Below are 17,908 nucleotides of genomic sequence, written 5' to 3' on the forward strand. Positions count from 1 at the left end.
AGCTCTATTTTTATTTATTTATTTATTTTAATATGTTTTATTGATTTTTTACAGAGAGGAAGGGAGAGAGATAGAGAGTTAGAAACATCGATGAGAGAGAAACATCCATCAGCTGCCTCCTGCACACCTCCCACCGGGGATGTGCCTGCAACCCAGGTACATGCCCTTGACTGGAATCGAACCTTTCAGTCCGCAGGCTGACGCTCTATCCACTGAGCCAAACCAGCCAGGGCCGGAGCTCTATTTTTAATCAGTGAAGTAGCAAAGAAGAAACTCCTCCGATCCCAGCCCTGACAGGCATTAGCCGTGCAATCTCGGGCAAATTACATCCCCACTCAAGCCTCGGCGCCTCGATCTGTGGGCAGGACCAGTCACCTGATTTTCAGGGCTCAGTGCAAGCTGGAAAACGTAGGCCAACTGTTGAAAAATTACTTAAAAATTCAAGAAGGCAAGTGCAGGGCGTAAAAGCAAGCGCGGTGGTGCCCTTCCTTCTAAGGTAAGCACAGGCCCTGAACGACGTGCTGGTCGCAGGCCCAGGAAGCCGGCCCGGCTGCAGACGGTACTACCGTGAGCATCACCCGAGACGACAGGTGAGGAAGCGTGCAGTGCGGTCTGACACCTGGCACAGCGCAGGGAACAGTCCCCTCGGGCTGCCTGTGCCGGCTGCCCGGAGGGTGGCGCTCTCTGAAGGAGCATCCTGGAACGTGGGGATGCACTGAGCCCACACCTGGATGACGCGTGTGGGAAGAGCACCAGAGCGGGAGGCCGGGCCCAGGCAGGAGAGTGCTATGGGGTCAGGGGCAAGGAGCTCTGGGGTCTCTCGGGGTCGGGGGGGGGGGCGCGGGGGGCAACAGCAAGACGACAGCTGTCATCTGTCTTCCCGCGCGCCTCACTGAGCCACGGTAAGGCAGGCAGAGATCGTGGCTGCAGGGACTGTGAATGCACAGGGTCCACACACCCGAAAGGCCACAGGGTTCTTCTTGATTCAACTCGGAAAGTTTGAAGTGAAAGGTCCGAGGACGGGGAGGGGGAGGGGAAGCCAGTGCTCTCAGTTCTGAAGAGGACGGGCCAGTGCAAAGTCCAACAAAAATAATCTGGCCTGGAAATGGGAGTTGTAAGTCTTTAAATCGCTGTGGGCCACAGAATGGTTCAACGTGATCGGGCTGAAACCAAGGTCTGACCTCAGCCAAAACCAAAATCGAGAAACCCCAAACCTCAAATCACATCCGGTTTCTGTCCAAGGCAGCCCTCCAAACCCTCCGTGCCCCACCACGGTGGCCTTCAGCTTCCCTGGGACCTTGCGGGTCACGTCTACACAGCCACAGCCCGGGCAACAGTCAGCTCGCTCTAACAGCCTCGGGAGGCCACTCGAATTGCTCCAAGACCGGCTGGTTGCAAGCCTCCGTGACTCTCCTAGTGGGGAAGGCTGTTTTCCATCAACCTCGCTGCCACTGTGGGCAACCACTTCCTTTTCTTCACCCTCGGACTCCCACAAAGGTAGACGGTGCAAGCCTTCCCAAGAAAAAGAAGCCGTGTGTGCGCATATGCACATGCTACAAACATGTGTACATATGTGTGCATGTGTATATTAAGATGGCTCATATCTTCAAGATGAACTAAGGCTGACCAGACCTTAAGACACAGCTCTGGTAAAGAATCCAGACCGAAGACCCAGTCACTGGCGGGTATTAACACATATAATCGAAAGGATCAGAAGCCAGAATACATAAAGAACTCCCGTCACTCCAAAGCAAAAAGGCAACTCAGTAGGGGGATGGCAGAGGATATGATGAGCAGGCAACTCCCACAACGACAAATGGTCAACAACGACCTAAAAGGACGCTGACCTGTAATGAAGGCCCACGTTAACCGCCTCCACGAGCCCAGCTTAAGGTCTGAGAACACCAGGCTGCTGGCAGGATGTGCAGGGAGAGGAAGTCTCACAGACGGCAGGTGGGAGGGCAAATTGGTGGGTCCGCCTTGGAGGCCAACTTAGTGATATTCGGTCAAATTTAAGGTGCATGTGTGCATCCAGCTATACACTCTACAGAGAATTTTGAGAAAAAGTGCTACTGAGCACGGTTTGTAAAATATTAAAAAATTCAAAATGGCACAAATGTCACCCATAGAAGAATAGCTACAATGTGCTAGATTGCTGCATCAGAATTCTACCGGCAGGGCTGGGCTCACGTTTTCTGTGAAGGGCCAGACAGCAAATATTTTAGGCTTTGCTAACCCTTCAGTGTTTGTCTTAACTACCCCACTTTCCCATGGTAGTGCAAAGCAGCTACAGAAGATTCATAAACAAAGGACGTGGCTGGGTACCAATAAAACTTTATTTACAAAAACAGGTAGTAGGCCAAATTTGGTTCAGGGGCCACTGCTCGCCAACCCCTACTCAACAGTAGTGAAAAATGAATGAACCGGAGACAAGAAGCATAATTTTCATAAATATAATAGTGAGGGAGAAAAGCCAGTTATGGAAGAATATGTACAATATTGTACCACCTGCGTGAAGGTACCCATGCAAAAGAATGCTACTTATGATCAATGGATACAAGAATATGTACCGAAAGAATAAAAACCTGCACTGGAAGAAACAAGGCTAAATTCAGGACGGTGGGTGCCCCAGGAGAGAAGGGTAGGATCTGAGAGGGAAATACTGCAGGCCTGAAATTTGATAGCATTTAGTATTTTAAATTCTGAGGCAAAAAAAAGCAGTATGGTAATATGATTTTTTAATTGAGATATAATTGACAAAGAACATTATATTAGTTTCAGGTGTACAACAGAATGATTTGATATTTGTATATATTGCAAACAGATCACCTCAATATGTCTAATTAACATCCATCACCATCCATAATTAAATTTTTGTGTCAGTGTTACAAATTTTTTTTTTGTGATGAGGCCTTTTAAGATCTACATACTCCTGGCAACTTTCAAATATACAATGCAGTATGATTAACTATAGTTAATATAGTTGTAATGTTATCATGATGTAATGCAGTATTAATAATATGATAGTGTTATTAACTATAGTTAAGATAATAGAATAGTAACTATAGGTCATATCATTATTCAAGCAGGGTACTGGGAACACAGAAGTCCTTTCAATTTTCCTTTTCCTTTTCACTACGTTTGAAAGACTTCACTGAAAAGTTTTAAGGGTCTAGTCTGGCAGACATGTTTTAGTGATCATTCCCTCTCCTTTCTCCCCACATGATTCTCTCGGGCTCACAAACACCTGCTTTTGGTATCTTTCACACTTAGGTGCCCAGTTGCCCAGTTTATGTGCTTGTAAACCACCACACCTGGACTCGTCCTTGCCAAAGGCTCCTCATGAAACACCGCCCGCCCCCACGCCCCCCAATGCAGGCAGAGAAAACAGGTGAGGGTGCTGGGGGAACGCTCCCCCAACCCGCAGAAGGCCAGGAAAAAGGCCTCGGAACCATCGGAACACACGTGGTCCACGCCCTCCTGGGAGCTCCGGGGAAGGGCCCTGGGCCTCCCCTCCTTCAGGGTCTGCTGATTCTCTGTTTATGCAAATTCGAATGAGGTTTGTGTCCGGGTTCCCAGGGACACAGCAAATTAGAAGGGAAACTAGAAAAGCTATAAAAAAAACCACCTTAAGAATGCCACAAACAGAGCAGCCTAAGATAGTTTCGGAAGAGACCAGAACGTTCTAAAAGGAGCCAAAGGCAACCCTGGATTACAGCCCAGTCTAAGAATGAACGCCCCTAAAAACAGCCCCACACTTTCACCAGCTAAACACTGATGCAACCCATCTCAGAGAAGTCCCTGTCAGCACTGGTCCTCCAAGGCATACATGGTCAGTTACTAGGCCGACTCACTGACCGGGGCGGCCCATCTCCCCGACGCCCCGAGATTGCTCAAGTCCCACGACACTGCTTCCTGGGCCTCTGCAGCTACTGACCGGACTTCGCCCAGCTTCCGGGCCCCGTGCCTGCGTGCGTGGGACTGCGGTGGGCCAACGCTGCAGGATCCAGGCTCAGGGCGGGCAGGGGTCAAGGCCAGAGGGCCTTGTGGTCTCTTGGAACCTGAAATAGGAACGGCTCAACAGGCTGCTCATAAACTGGCCAGGAAGCGCTTTGAACTTGAGGATGTTATGTCTCCGCCGCTTCTGTAACCCGAGTTTTCTTTGTCCTTGCTAAAGTGTACCAGCCACTGAAAAATGCATTGTTTTTCTCAGCTCACCAGGGAGCGGAACAATGTGTTTTACAGTACTTATTATCATGGGAATGAGGAAAACTGTCTGCAGAGTCCATTTCAAAAACTCAACTGCGGACTTACAAGCTCCTCTGTTACGACCACACCAAACGCAGGGCCTGGGGATGGCTTCCCGGCCCATGAGCTCTGCAGAGAGAACCTGCCTCCCTGCAGGGGGCGGGGGGCCGAGTTATGAGTTACGGTTGGCTCGGTGGTTAAATGAATTGGTGGCATTTACTTCCACCACATCTGAAGGGCCAAGGGCCCACTGCCATCGCCCAAAACCAACTGGCCAGCTTCGGGGCAGGAAGTGAAGCAATCTGGCTCCAGTAGGACCCAGGGAATGTCGCCTTTAATCCACTTAGAGTCTGTGAAGTCGGTCCCTCTTCCACCTCAAAGGCGTCTTAACAACATTCATCAATGAGAGAGTTCTTGTCACCAGGCCTCACGCTTCCCATCTGCTCCCCATCCCATAGTGGTTACCCCTCACTTCCTCTATCCGCATCCCAGCCTCGGGGGGGCTCTTGTCCTCCCAGCTCCATCTCCCTGGAAACCAGGCAACTGGGGGAAACAGAACTGACTGAGACGTCCTCTGGTCCAGGATTACTTCTCTGCGAGTAATCCACCCCATTCACAAGCATGATTCCTTTGTGGCAAAAGATATTCAACAGACATCAACGCCAAGATCAGACAGATGTTGAAATTGTGCGATGAAGACTTTAAAGCAGCTATTTTACAAATACTCAAACAAGCAATCACAAACACTCTTGAAACAAATGGACCATAGCAAGTCTCGGCAAAAAGCAGAAGCTAGAAAGAAGAACCAAGAGGAAATTTTAGAACAAAATATAGTAACCAAAATAATAAAGAACCATACTATATGGGCTTGAAAGCAAAAAGTAAACTTGACAAAAGATGGGAATTATCCAATCCAAACAATAAAAAGACAAAAGCACTGATTTAAAAAATGAGCAGAGCCTCAGGGGCCTGTGGGACAGTAACAAAGGGACTCAAGTTGTGTTGCCAGAATCCCACAAAAAAAGGAGAAAGCGCAGTACTTAAAAAAATATATATTTGAAGAAATAATAGCCTAAAATGTACTAAGTATGGAAAAAGACAAAGACCTTCCAATTCAAATAGAACCCTCAAGAGATGAACTCAAAAGGAATCCACATACCCAGACACGCTATAATCTAACTGCTGGAACTAAAGAAAAAATCTCTTCAAAGCAGCCGGAGAAAAAAATGATATATTCTCTACGGAGAAACTATCGGAACGACTGCACGAACTTCTCTCCCTGGAAACCGTAGACGCCAGAGGAAGTGGCACAACATTTTCGAAATGCTTAAAGAAAAGAAACGAACTGTCAACCCAGAATTCTATAGGCAGTAAAAATATCCTCAAGGAGTGCCGGTGAAATAAAGACATTCTCAGATGAAGGAAAACGAAGAGAAGCCGGTGCCAGCAGACCTGCTTTAAAAGAACTGCTGCGGGAAGTTCTCCAGACAGGAAGGAAATGATACCAGCAGGAGACCTGCAACATCAGGAATGAAGGAGCAGCAAACAAAATAGTCACTATCTGGGTAACTATTCTTGCCCTGACTTTCTTTTCCCCCTCTGGAGCATTTTAAAATGTATTTGAACGTTCTAAGCAAACATCAAAATGCAGTCTTTGGTTTTTTTTTTTTTAATGTATGTAGATGCACTAAAGACAACTATAACATAAAGCAGCCATTTTCAACTGGCGTGCCACAAGAATTGTTAAAACATGCAAATCCCTGACTAGTCAAAATTTTCCCCCTTAGACTGTCAAACAGAAAAATGACAACAGCCAACACAACAATAGTCATCTGGTGTGAATGACTCAGAATTATACCTTTTTTTTTTTTGGTCAGATTGGCAAAAAATATCATCTAGTTTTTGGTGTGCCGCGGAATTTTAGTAATTAGTTTGTGTGTGCCATGAGATGAAAAAGGCTGAAAATCGCTGACGGATGGATCTATAGAGTGATGGGTTCTCCATTCCACCTGAAGTGGTACCACATTGATTCGCAGCAGACTGTGGGGTGATTGACTGCTGGTCTCAGTGGTTTCCAGCCTCGTCCGTCGATTGTAAAGCCCTGCATCAATTTTTCACCTCATGGTTTCGCCGCCATTGGTGACCCCTTTCTTAATTAGCGGTTATAAAACTGAGAGACCCTCATTCACTGATTCTTCTATTACAGTTGTTACTCTTCAATTAAAAGAAAACTTTCCAAGTCAGGTATTTAATTACTCAGACGTACAAATCATATAGGAAAAGGAGGGTAAGTGCTTGACTCTTTCCTTGTATTTCCCAGTTTTCCGAAGAGTGAGTTAGAACCCGTATTTTTAAATGGTAGGTAAGCCAAAGGAAAAGGCTGGCTTAATTTGGAATGGATATCATTGACTCACTTAGACAATTAAAGACCAATATCCACGTAGTTAAATCACACGGGGTCTTTAACCGCAGCAGGGAGTATGTAGCATGGCAGTCACTCAGCATGCACCTTCTATAATGTGTCCCACTTGCTTTTGATTGCCGTTGGATTACTCTCTAGGATAGACCTGTGAATATACAGGGTGTCCCCCCAAATGAATACGCACACTTTGAAGAATCATAAAGGCAGTGAGTGTTTATTAAAATACATTTCGTTTTCAAAATGGAGCTCTCGGCTGTTAAGGTGCGTGTCCAGTTTTTGGGACACCCTGTAGATATAACATACCTATAATTCTTCCCTTAGATTCTAAGATCCCCACAGCAGGAAGCGGAGATCGAGCTCAGACACACTAAATGAACTCTAACAGAAGCGTGTCGTTTTCATGAAGATGGAGCTGAAACTGAAGAAGGAAGCCCCTGCCCTCCCAAAGCCGAAGCAAAGGCTTTGAAGGCAACGAAAGCAGCGCTGAAAGGCGTCCACAGCCACGAAAGAGCCCAACAAGACCCGCCCATCACCCACCTCTGGTGGCCCAAGACACTGCGTCCAAATAGCCTCAGAAGAGCGCACCCAGGTGAAACAAGCCTGCCCACTGTGCCAGCATCAACGTTCCCCCGACCACCGAGCCCGCCATGGAGAAGAGAGAAGACAGCCATACACTGTGTTCACAGTGGATGTCGAGGCCAACGAGCACCAGATCCAACAGGCTGTGAGGAAGCTCTATGACACTGCGGTGGCCGAGGTCAACACCCTGATCAGGCCTGATGGAGAGAAGGCATATGTTCCACCGGCCCCCCCACTAGGACGCTTTGCATGTTGCCAACAAAACTGGCATGATCTAAACGGAGTCCAGCTGGCTAATTCTAAATATAAAAATGTTTACAGTGTTAAAAAAAAGAATGTCCTTGGACATCCGAAGCCAAAGATGAAATCCTAGCAATTATGGTCTTCCCCTTAACCTTTCAGTTTTCAGTCATTATACATTTTTAGGGGGTTTTGTTTGTTTTTTAAAATATATTTTTTATTGATTTCATAAAGGAAGGGAGAGGACGAGAGAGAATCATCAATGATGAGAACCATTAATCAGCTGCCTCTTGCACACCCTCTGATGGAGATTGAGCCCGCAATCCATGAATGTACCCTGACTAGGAAGTGAACCTTGACCTCCTGATTCATGGGTTGACACTCAACCACTGAGCAACACCAGCTGGGCTCACTCTATGTTTCTATAAGCAATTACCATGTGGCAGCCACTGCACCAAGCACTTTTCAGGTATTCTCTCATCTAATTCTCACAACAGCCCCAGGAGCAGGCTCTCAGCACGGCTTCTGGAGACCAGGGAACCCCTGTGCAAAGAGATCCTGTAGCTCGCCCACCTCCTGCCTAATTAGGGCAAACACAGACCAGGCCAGGCACGCCAGCTCCAACTTCACCCCGCTCAGCCAGCCGCACGCACCCTGTCAGTGGGAAGGTGGGTTTCGGCCACTGTACTAACCATTCGGTAATCGACTGGCTGGGCTGTATTTCTGCCATCGGAGACCCAGCAGGTGAAATAAGGCAACAGGAGAAGGCACAGGAGAGAGTTATGAGCCCTCTCTGTCCCGCTGGGAGGGCAGAGCCATGACAGCTCCCTGGAAAGACATAAATAACCCAGGAGACAGCCACCTCTCTTCAGGGACTTAAAATAGAACCGACGGGATGAGGGAAAATCAATGTATCCAGTCGTGGAAGTCGCTAAAACTTATGTTTTGAAAAAATGGATAACAGGAGAGAATGGTCACAGGAAAGAGGACATCTCAATTAAACATATAAGAGAAGACAGAGAGAGAGAGATGGAGAGGGCAGGGGAGAGAAAGGACCGGCATCAAATAGCCCAAATACTAATAGTGTTTCATTCTGGGCAGTTTCGTTTCCCTCTTTATACTTTCCTATATTTTGTAAATTCTTTTAATAATCAGAAGAAAAAATGTTACTAAAATATGTGGACACAGAAAATCAATGGGTCAATTTGTCCAGAGCCAAGACAGTGGCCAGGGCTTGAGGGGAAAGCAAAGGAGAATCAGTGAGCAGCCACCCGCATGGCCAACAGCAGGCACAGAGCAACTTGCTGGGAGAGATGGGACAGAATGGGGCGGGGAAGACACGCTTGAAGGTCACGGAGGCTGCTGTGTGTGAAGTGGTTTTGGACACAGAGATGCTGCCAGGAAGGGGCTGCATGTATCCAGGCCGAGGAGTATGACTCTCAACACAGAGAGTGCTTAGCGGCAAGGTGGGGTAGAGAGAACAAGGCGGGGTGTGTGTGCGTGTGCGTGTGTGTGTGTGTCTGTGTCCACACTGAGGAATATTATACAGCAGGTAAAAGGAATCAGGGTGGTCACACATAAAAAAACTCTAGCTTTCTATACTGTTTAAATGTTTTTCAAAAATATATCCTTCTAGTATGTGTATAATTAATATAGAAACATTTTTTTTCCTTTTTTTAAAGTATATTTTTATTGATTTCAGAGAGGGAGGGAGAGGGAGAGAGAGATAGAAACATCGATGATGACAGAGAATCACTGATCGGCTGCCTCCTGCACGACCCCTACTGGAGGTCGAGCCCACAACCCAGGCATGTGCCCTTGGCCGGGAATCTAACCGTGACCTCCTGGTTCCTAGGTCAATGCTCAACCAGGGAGTCACGCCGGCCAGGCTAGAAACACCTTTTTTTGAAAAGAATTCAAAGTAAGAAGGAAAGCAAGCGCATAGACCTGGGGTGTCGAGTGGGAGAGTCACTCAGAGGAGAGTCTGAATGAGCCTGGAACTGGCTCAGCTACTGGTGAGCTGCGTGACCCCGGATGAGCTCGCTTCCCTCTCTACACCGCAGATGCCTTACCTGTCCACAGGGATCGTACACCTGCGTTTGCACCTCTATTGTCAGAACTGAAAACAAAGGGCACCCAAGGCCCAGTCCTAGCGAATGGGGAGCTGAGCACTGACACCAGACGGAAGCGGTAAAGCAGAGTCTGGGGCACAGCAGAGAACGCCGGAGCCTGTGGGGGAGGAAGCCAGCGCTGAGAACGGCCAGCACGGAGTGGGTGGGGGGCGGCCGGAGTGAACACGGGATCACTTACTGCAGTTCTCTTCGTCGCTGCCGTCGGGACAGTCCTCGAACCCGTTACACCGGAAGCGGCCGATGATGCAGTGGATGCCGCTGGCACAGGGGAAGAACGTCGGGCTGCATTTCGACTTGGCCTTGGCTGCGGGAGGACACAGGACACACAGCAAGACGTCAGGGGGTTACGTTTTCCGACACGGCACACCCACCCCGCTAAACCTGTGCATTTTTTACCTGGAAGCCTCCGGAAGTTACTTACCACCCCCACCCACCCCCGACACCCGCCAGACTGGAAGCCCACGGGCATCACCCTCCGGGAAGGGAGCGGCTGGAGTCCCTCAGCGTGTGCCGCACGGGACGCAACGGGTGAGGAGATGGATGATGGATGGGGCTTGTTCTCAAGGTGCTAATGAGCCATTCCAGATCCATCCCCTGGCTGTCGCAGGAATCGCCTACATTCACTGGGTGCTTTTGACACTAGACGGAGCGGCCAACCCTCCACGCGGATCATCTCTTAACCCACCCAGCAGCCACCCATGGTAGGGTTCGAGGAAGGGGTTAACTCAGCAGGCCCGACGCTGCTGTCCTCAGAAAGGCTGGCTGGCAAGCGTGGCCCTGGCTCGGCTGGCATCTGGGAACCTGGATTTTGGCAGGGCTCGCTCCATTCTCTCACAATAGTGGCTCGATGTGCCCAGACCCATGGTCGGCAAACCTCGGCTCGCAAGCCATATGCGGCTCTTTGGCCCCTTGAGTGTGGCTCTTCCACAAAATACCACGGCCTGGGCGAGTCTATGTTGAAGAAGTGGCGTTAGAAGAAGTCGAAGTTTAAAAATTTTGGCTCTCAAAAGAAATTTCCATCGTTGTGCTGTTGGTATTTGGCTCTGCGGACTAATGAGTTTGCCGACCACTGGCCCAGACTATATATGCAACAGTGCAGTGAATGCGGAACACCTGCTTTTACTCTGAGAGTTTGGGAGAGGGTGTCTGTGTGGCCAGCTCCCAGGAAAAGCCCCGGGCACCGAGTCTCTATCGCGCTTCCCCAGCAGAAAATGTTACACGCACGGCCACGACGTGTCACTGGGGGGTTACGTGCATCCTGCGGTGACGCCCCTGGGAGACGAAGTCTGAACTTGGCTTCCTCTGGCCCTCACTCCGTTCACCTCTCTCCTGTGCTGTAACCAATGATAGGCTGAGTTCTGTGACTCCGCCCAGCACATCACTGGACCTCGGGGCAGTCTCGGGGACCCAGGACAAAGATGGGTCTGGTTCTCATCCCCATATCCCACATGTGCTCGGAGAGGTGACGTGACTTGCCCAAGGTCACACAGTTAGAAATCCTGGCCCTGGCGTAAGGGCCGGACACTCAGACCTGGAAGCCATGCTCCCAACCAGCTCTGCCGCGTTGCCCCTCTGCCAGAGGCTGTCACTTCTCGAAACAGAAGCCAGACTCCTGCTCAAAGAAATACTTCTTCCACTTCTGCCGCACAAACAGTTTTAAGAGAAGCGGCTGTGACTTGGGCTTGATGGAGTGTCCCGCTAACCACACGGCCCTGTGGTGTAATGTGCTTTCCCGTTAACGGCGCTGGCTGCTTGGCCCGGCGATTAACGAGGTGTGAGATGGGATCTATTACTGCATCCCAGGTAGCTGATCCCACCAAGCATCCCTCTCATCGCCGGTCTTAGAGGCAGGAGTCATGATCCTCAAAATGGAAGAGCCGTTTCTCTGGAACAAACAGGCAATAAATTGCGTTCATGTTCCCGCCATCAGCCACATGCCACTGTTAGCAGCAGCTGATCCACAATCAAAAGGGTTTGAAGGCCTGGGATATGGCTCTGTTGTACCTGGAACTTCTGTCAGTGCTGGTGTGCCCTTCACAAAGCACAAACTTGGGACAGAGTTCAAATTGTGGCTCCACTTTTAATGGCCTGGGGCACATTTCCAAATATCACCGAGCCTCTGTTTCCTCAATAAACTGCAGCTAACACCTACCTCATAGAGCTCTAGGAAGGAGTCAATTCGATCTATACTAATAAAAGGGTAATATGCTAATTAGACCGACATCTTCTGGACATGCTTTCGGACAAAGTCACAGTGGCAGGGGCCAAGGCAGAGGCAGTTAGGGGAGATCAGGCCGGCAGGGGAGAGCAGTTAGGGGCGATTAGGCTGGCAGGGGAGCAGTTAGGGGCGATCAGGCTGGCAGGGGAGCAGTTAGGGGCAATCAGGCTGGCAGGGGAGCAGTTAGGGGTGATCAGGCCAGCAGGGGAGAGCAGTTAGGGGTGATCAGGCAGGCAGGCAGGCAGGCAGGTGAGCGGTTAGGAGCCAGCGATCCCGGATTGCAAGAGGGATGTCTGACTGTCGGTTGCAGGATCGGGCCTAAACCAGCAGTCGAACATCCCCTGAGGGGTCCCGATCAGAGAGGGTGCAGGCCGGCTGAGGGACCCAACCCCCTCCCCACCCCGAGTGCAAATTTCGTGCACCAAGCCTCTAGTAATGTATATGAAATGCTTAGTACAGAGCATGGCACACAGTAGATGCTCAATTGATGATAATGCTTATGCTATTTATCATCAATCAACATCTTATAGAAATCTAAAATTGATATCTGGGCTGCTGGATAACTTTTTTTCTGATTACCAGTTAACAAAGCTCCTTATGAAAACTCTCTATGAACTGAGGTGAAGTGATCACCAGGAGAGATTAGTAAGTGCAAAAGCAATTTGTGAAAGAACACCTACAGTACTTCCACCCTCCACATAGCAAGAGAAGGGGATGTAAGAAAATATATGTGTACCGCCTCGTCTGTGAGAAAGAAACACGGGAAGGATAAACCAGAAACTAAAAACACTGGTTACCTACAGAGGGTGGGTGGGAAGGATGGGAGATGGGAATGGAATGAGCTGGCTGGGACAAGAAGGCTGCACACTCCTCTGAGTCTATCCGTACAACTCCGACTCTTGGAACCATGGTGGTATCTCACCTACCCCAAAAGCAAACAATTAAAATCAACCATGAGAGTGTGAGTGTGAGTGTGTGTGTGTGTGTGTGTGTGCGCGCGCACGCGCACGCCTGTGCACTATAAACAGCAACAAATGCCCAACTATATTACAGATGAATAACAACATCACACTGAAAGGGGGGAGGAAGAAAAGAACTAGACGGAGTAACTACGGAATCATTATTCTGACTGGACGCTAAGGCTAAAGAGAAAAAGAATTGTACACAAATAGGGTATGCCGGTTGTATCTATTTGTCACAGGGTACGGGTGAGCAATTCTGAAAGGAGCTTTTGTGTGTACCAGGTGGAACAAATGCAGCAAGAGCAAGGTTTTCTACTATCAGAGGGAGAGGTTACAAATGAGGCGTGGGAAGGCCGAAATGAGCCCTGAGGCTTTGGACTGGATTTGAAGGCATCAGAACGAACTCAAGGTTTGGATAGATGATGGAAGGAAGGAAGGAAGGAAGGAAGGAAGGAAGGAAGGAAGGAAGGAAGGAAGGAAGGAAGGAAAGAAGAAAGGAAGGAAGGAAGGAAGGAAGGAAGGAAGGAAGGAAGGAAGGAGATAAATGGATAGATGATAGATAGATAGACAGACGGACGGACGGACGGACGGACGGACGGACGGACAGACAGACAGACAGATAGATAGATAGATATAGATGACAGATATGGAAGGAAGGGAGGGATGAAGGCCTCCTGGCTTCCTTCTCCAGCCCATGAGGCATAGTTCTACCTCAGGACCTTTGCACCTGCCATTCCCTCTGCCTGGAATGCCTTTCTCCCAGGAGTTGGCATAGCTCACTCCTGTTTATTTAGGTCTCTTTAACCACTGTACTGTTTACAGGAGACACCGCACCTCCCACCCACAGTCACTCTAGCTCTTATTCTGCTTTCCTTTCTTTATAGCAAAATGTCACGGATTTTGCGTGGGGCTGTTTGGCGATGAACATACACTCACTGGAATACTTGCATTTGCCACTTTTGAAGGAGCTGCACTATACAGTGCCTGCATTTGGATGTCTAATAAATACCTGCTGAACACACAAATGAACCCGTTAAAGGAGAGAATGGGTTTGGGTGATAATAGGTAGCATTTACAGAATGCTCAGTATGGGCTGAGCACTGCGCTCCTTATTTTACAGACATCATCTCCTTGACTCCTCACAAAAGCCCATTTTACAGATAAGAAAACTGAGGTCCAGAAGTGAAGTGGCTTGAACCTGCTAATAAACAGAGTCAAAGCTCAAACTCTGCTCTTGCCTCATCTGCCTCCTTACAGATTTCTTAAGGCCCAGCCCAGCTCCAAAGGACTAGACTCTGTAAGATAGAGAGAGAAAGGAGAGTGAGAATATGAGTAATTGTAAATGAATTAGCTACCATTCAATTAACCAGCTCTTTGGCCCTGGCCCTGCACCGTCTTCGGGAATTAGTCATGAGACTTCCTGCCTTGGCGGGGATGCTCAGATGCTGTCTCTGTCGGAGGGAGCCTGTCCCGTTATGATTTACATCTGCACCATCATCAGACGCCTGCTAAGGCGACCTCCGTGGCGGATCACAGGCGGCCAGCCGAGTGCCTGGCCGAGGCTCAGAGGGAAGCCCGTCACTGACAGCAGCTGTCGGCTGCTCCCCGCCTGCGTGACCCGCTGTGGAGCCCAGGGGACCAAGTCGGGCCCCCACTCCCACGCAGGGGAGACTTCAGCACAAACCTCAGCAGCCCTGGCAGAAGGCGGGAGAAGGACCCTGTGTCTAAAATCGCACTGACAAAGGCAGAACGGGTGGCTCCATTCCACTGAGCACGTATTCAAACCCATCACTTTGCAAGGCGGCAGCTTTCACCAGCCAGACAGGGGACAGGGTTCTCCCGCGGCTGGTTCATTCCTGACCAGAGTCCTCCCCTCCTCAGAGCCTGGCTGTTACGGTTCTGAATGTCACAGATCAGTAAAATGAAAACAAAAAAGTTTAACTAGACGGGAGAGGACAAAGGATGAACACGGTTGCTGACTTTTTATTTGACCAGCAAGGACATAAGCAAACACATGTGCAATCCGTGCTGTTCGCCCTAAATGAAGGGCTGCTTTAGCATCCCCAGTGCAGGAAGACATGGCCCTTGGACCGGTGTTTGGGGATCATGCCAGAGCTAGGGGGGACCAGGAGACATGCCAGCGCTGCCAGGGCGTGATGCCCTCAGATCAAAGGCCTGCCCTTTACATGCCAACATCTGGAGCACAGCAGGCAATCCGCACAGGCTCATTCAAAAGCGAATTCTCACATTTCACAGATGGGGGAAACTGAGGCCCAAGGAGGCAGCTGGGGACGTACCCGAAGCCACATGGCCATTCAGGGTCAGACTGCTCTGGAACCCAGTCCTCATGATCTGAGCCTACACCGTGCTTGGGGCCCGGAGCTGGAGGGCCACACCCTGCCCAGGCCCACATCGGGGACCACCTTCAGCAGAGGCCCCGAGAACAGGAATCATGAGACTGACAGGCCCGCTGCCACAGGGCCAGGCCTTTCTGAGCCCCGGACAGAAACGCTCACCAGGCATCGTGCCTGTGGCTACCGATCTGCTCAGAGGGGCTCGGGGCTGCCCGCTGGCCCCGGATGACGGGCGCTGCAGGGCGGGCCTGCTCCCTACACCTGCTACTCAGACTCCCCGTCCCCACGTGGTCATCCCACAGAAACTGCAATGCCAGAGCCTCTCTGTTCAGCCAGAAACAGCCATGCACTCAGCTCATCAGACCCGCAGCCTCTCCCAGGCCCTGGCAACAGCCCCAGCCACAGACCCCTCTGCAGGGCCTCTCCTCAGGGCCTCTGTGGTTGGCCACCTCCCGCCCTGCACCAGGACGCTGCCAGCCTGTGCCCGAGGCGGCCCAGGAAACCAGAAGCAGGAGCCTTAGACTCTTGTGCATAATTACCATCCTTGCTTTGTCAACGCAAGGCATTGCTCACTGTGAAAAGTTCCAACGAGAGAGAAACACAGAGCAGCAAATGTGAAAACGACCCCAAACTGCCGCCACCCGGGGAAAGCCACTGTGGCCGTTTTGGTTAACATGCTGCCGAAGCAGAGCCTTGCAAACTACCCGTGCGGACGGAGAGCCCTGGGACCTCGTTCAGATGCAGGGAGTCTGGAGGGGAGCCTGGGACCCCGCATCCCTAACACGCTCCCCGGCGACGGGGATGCTGCCGGTTCCAAGCCCGTCCCTAGCGAAGGACCACTGTCTGACTCGTGGCTCTGCCTCCCAGACCCAGACCAGCGCCTGGCACGTAAGTGACTCAATAACGACGGACCGCATTAATACACCGAGATCAGAGGATACCTGGTTAAAGGCGCCGTGAAATATTACACTCTTCCGAACCCTGCTTTTGTCACCCACTACGCTGTGACCTGTTTTTCTAGTGGCCACTGCAGATCCACACCATCACTCTGGACGGCTACGAGTAATTTTACTGCCTCTGTGTACCCACAAGTCCCATGACGGGTGGGTATTTGGGGTGTTTTCAATAAACGAAGCACATCTAGACTAAGGTGACCAGATTTTAACATGGGTAAAGCGGGACACCATTGACTGGGGGGCGGGGGAGAGTTCTTGATTAAAAATGTGGTCTATATGGAGCAACAAAAATTTTCATAGAACGCAAAAACAGTATTGTAATATATTTTTTAAATTTCAACATAAGTACAATTTACAAATATAATAAATAAAAAATTATGTATAGTATTATTTTATTCTTTGGCATATTTCTCATTTGAGTGAATTTTTTTTAGTAGATTGCTGTCGTTGTTTAAAAGGTCATGAATTTGCCGTAACGTAAGTCATAAGTGTCACTTTCAAGGCCGGCGCTAGACTTTTTGCCGCCACTATAAAATATAAATAATACGAGTACTGTCTGCTAAATTCAAGAAAATTTATGTATTTATGAAATAAATAAATTACTTACCTAAATTATCTGAATAGTTGATTTGTAATGACATCACTTGTTTAACTAGCTTACTAGCACGCAGTACGATGTGTATCGTCTGAGAGACAGTTACAAAATGTCTTCGTCGTTGCCAATCCCCAAAAAATGCCATTGTTCATTAAGTCCAAACAATGGTGGTCGAATTCTAACAACTGATCAACAATGCGAACTTTGATAAGCAGTTCTCGATAATCAGTTCTCAACAATTATTTGTTATTATTAAAGTTTAACATTATAAAATTAACAAAAATAATATAAAACTCATATCCTGGCTAAATAGCCACAGGGCCGCCGAAAACCGTATATTCCCTTCCCGTTCTCCTGCCTTCTCCCGCAGTTCCCTAGCTTGTCGTGCATTCTTTCCAAAAATCGGGACTTTTTTAAAACGCCACGGGACGCGGGACAAATTGTTAAAAATCGGGACTGTCCCGCCAAAAGCGGGACGTCTGGTCACCTTAATCTAGACGCATGTATCATGTTCCCCACTCTTGAAGGTCTAACTGCTAGGTCAAAGGATATACATATTTCGCATTTTGGCGTCCTTTCGACTACCGAGTGCCTCCTGCCTGAAGAACTGGTACGTCTTCTGGCCACCGAGGGCTCCGGGGAAGCCTCCAGCCAGGACTGTCCAGGAGGTGATCCTCCCCTGCTGGTGACCATATTCCTAGAAGCACCCGGGCCGAGAACACCCCACGGTTCCCCTGCGTTTACGTTACGTTGGTCCTTCACTGCAGCCGCTGCGCACTGCTCTCCATCCATCTCTGTCTCTCCCCATTTGAACATCTGTGTATTTCATTACTCTGCCGAGTGGCGGACATTCCTATGCGGACACGGAAACCATGGCTCTTCTTTTATCTTCTTAAATGTGCACCGGGAGCCGGCATCCATCTTGCTGGAACTGGTTTCCCGGGTGACACTCATCACGGGCTCCTGCAAAGTGACGCTCCTGGGGCTGGCTTTCCCAGCCGGCTCTGCCCTCCATCTGAGGCTCTGACACAGGGCGGGCTCTCCCGCCAAGGGCTGTCCCCTCGGCCACCTTTCCCCAGGATTTCCTACACGGCAGTGTTCCATGACGAAGGGGGTCGTGCGCCTCCTGCAGCCGAATCTCCAGGGATGTTCGTGAAAATGTGAGTCCCGGGGCCTCTCCCAGCGGACTCTGCGTTTTTATG

At 49.6% G+C, this 17,908-nt stretch overlaps 1 protein-coding gene across 1 annotated transcript in view; it reads right to left on the minus strand.

Moving 5' to 3' along the window:
* LDLRAD3 (low density lipoprotein receptor class A domain containing 3) overlaps positions 1-17,908 on the minus strand; it is a 188,711-nt gene that overhangs the window by 79,233 nt on the left and 91,570 nt on the right. Inside the window, exon 3 of the mRNA XM_054725589.1 lies at positions 9,800-9,925. Within this exon, the coding sequence (XP_054581564.1) occupies positions 9,800-9,925 (126 nt within the window). The remainder of the gene's footprint in view (positions 1-9,799; positions 9,926-17,908) is intronic.

This window comes from Eptesicus fuscus, chromosome 13 (genome assembly GCF_027574615.1).
Source record: "Eptesicus fuscus isolate TK198812 chromosome 13, DD_ASM_mEF_20220401, whole genome shotgun sequence".
Classification (NCBI taxonomy): domain Eukaryota; kingdom Metazoa; phylum Chordata; class Mammalia; order Chiroptera; family Vespertilionidae; genus Eptesicus; species Eptesicus fuscus.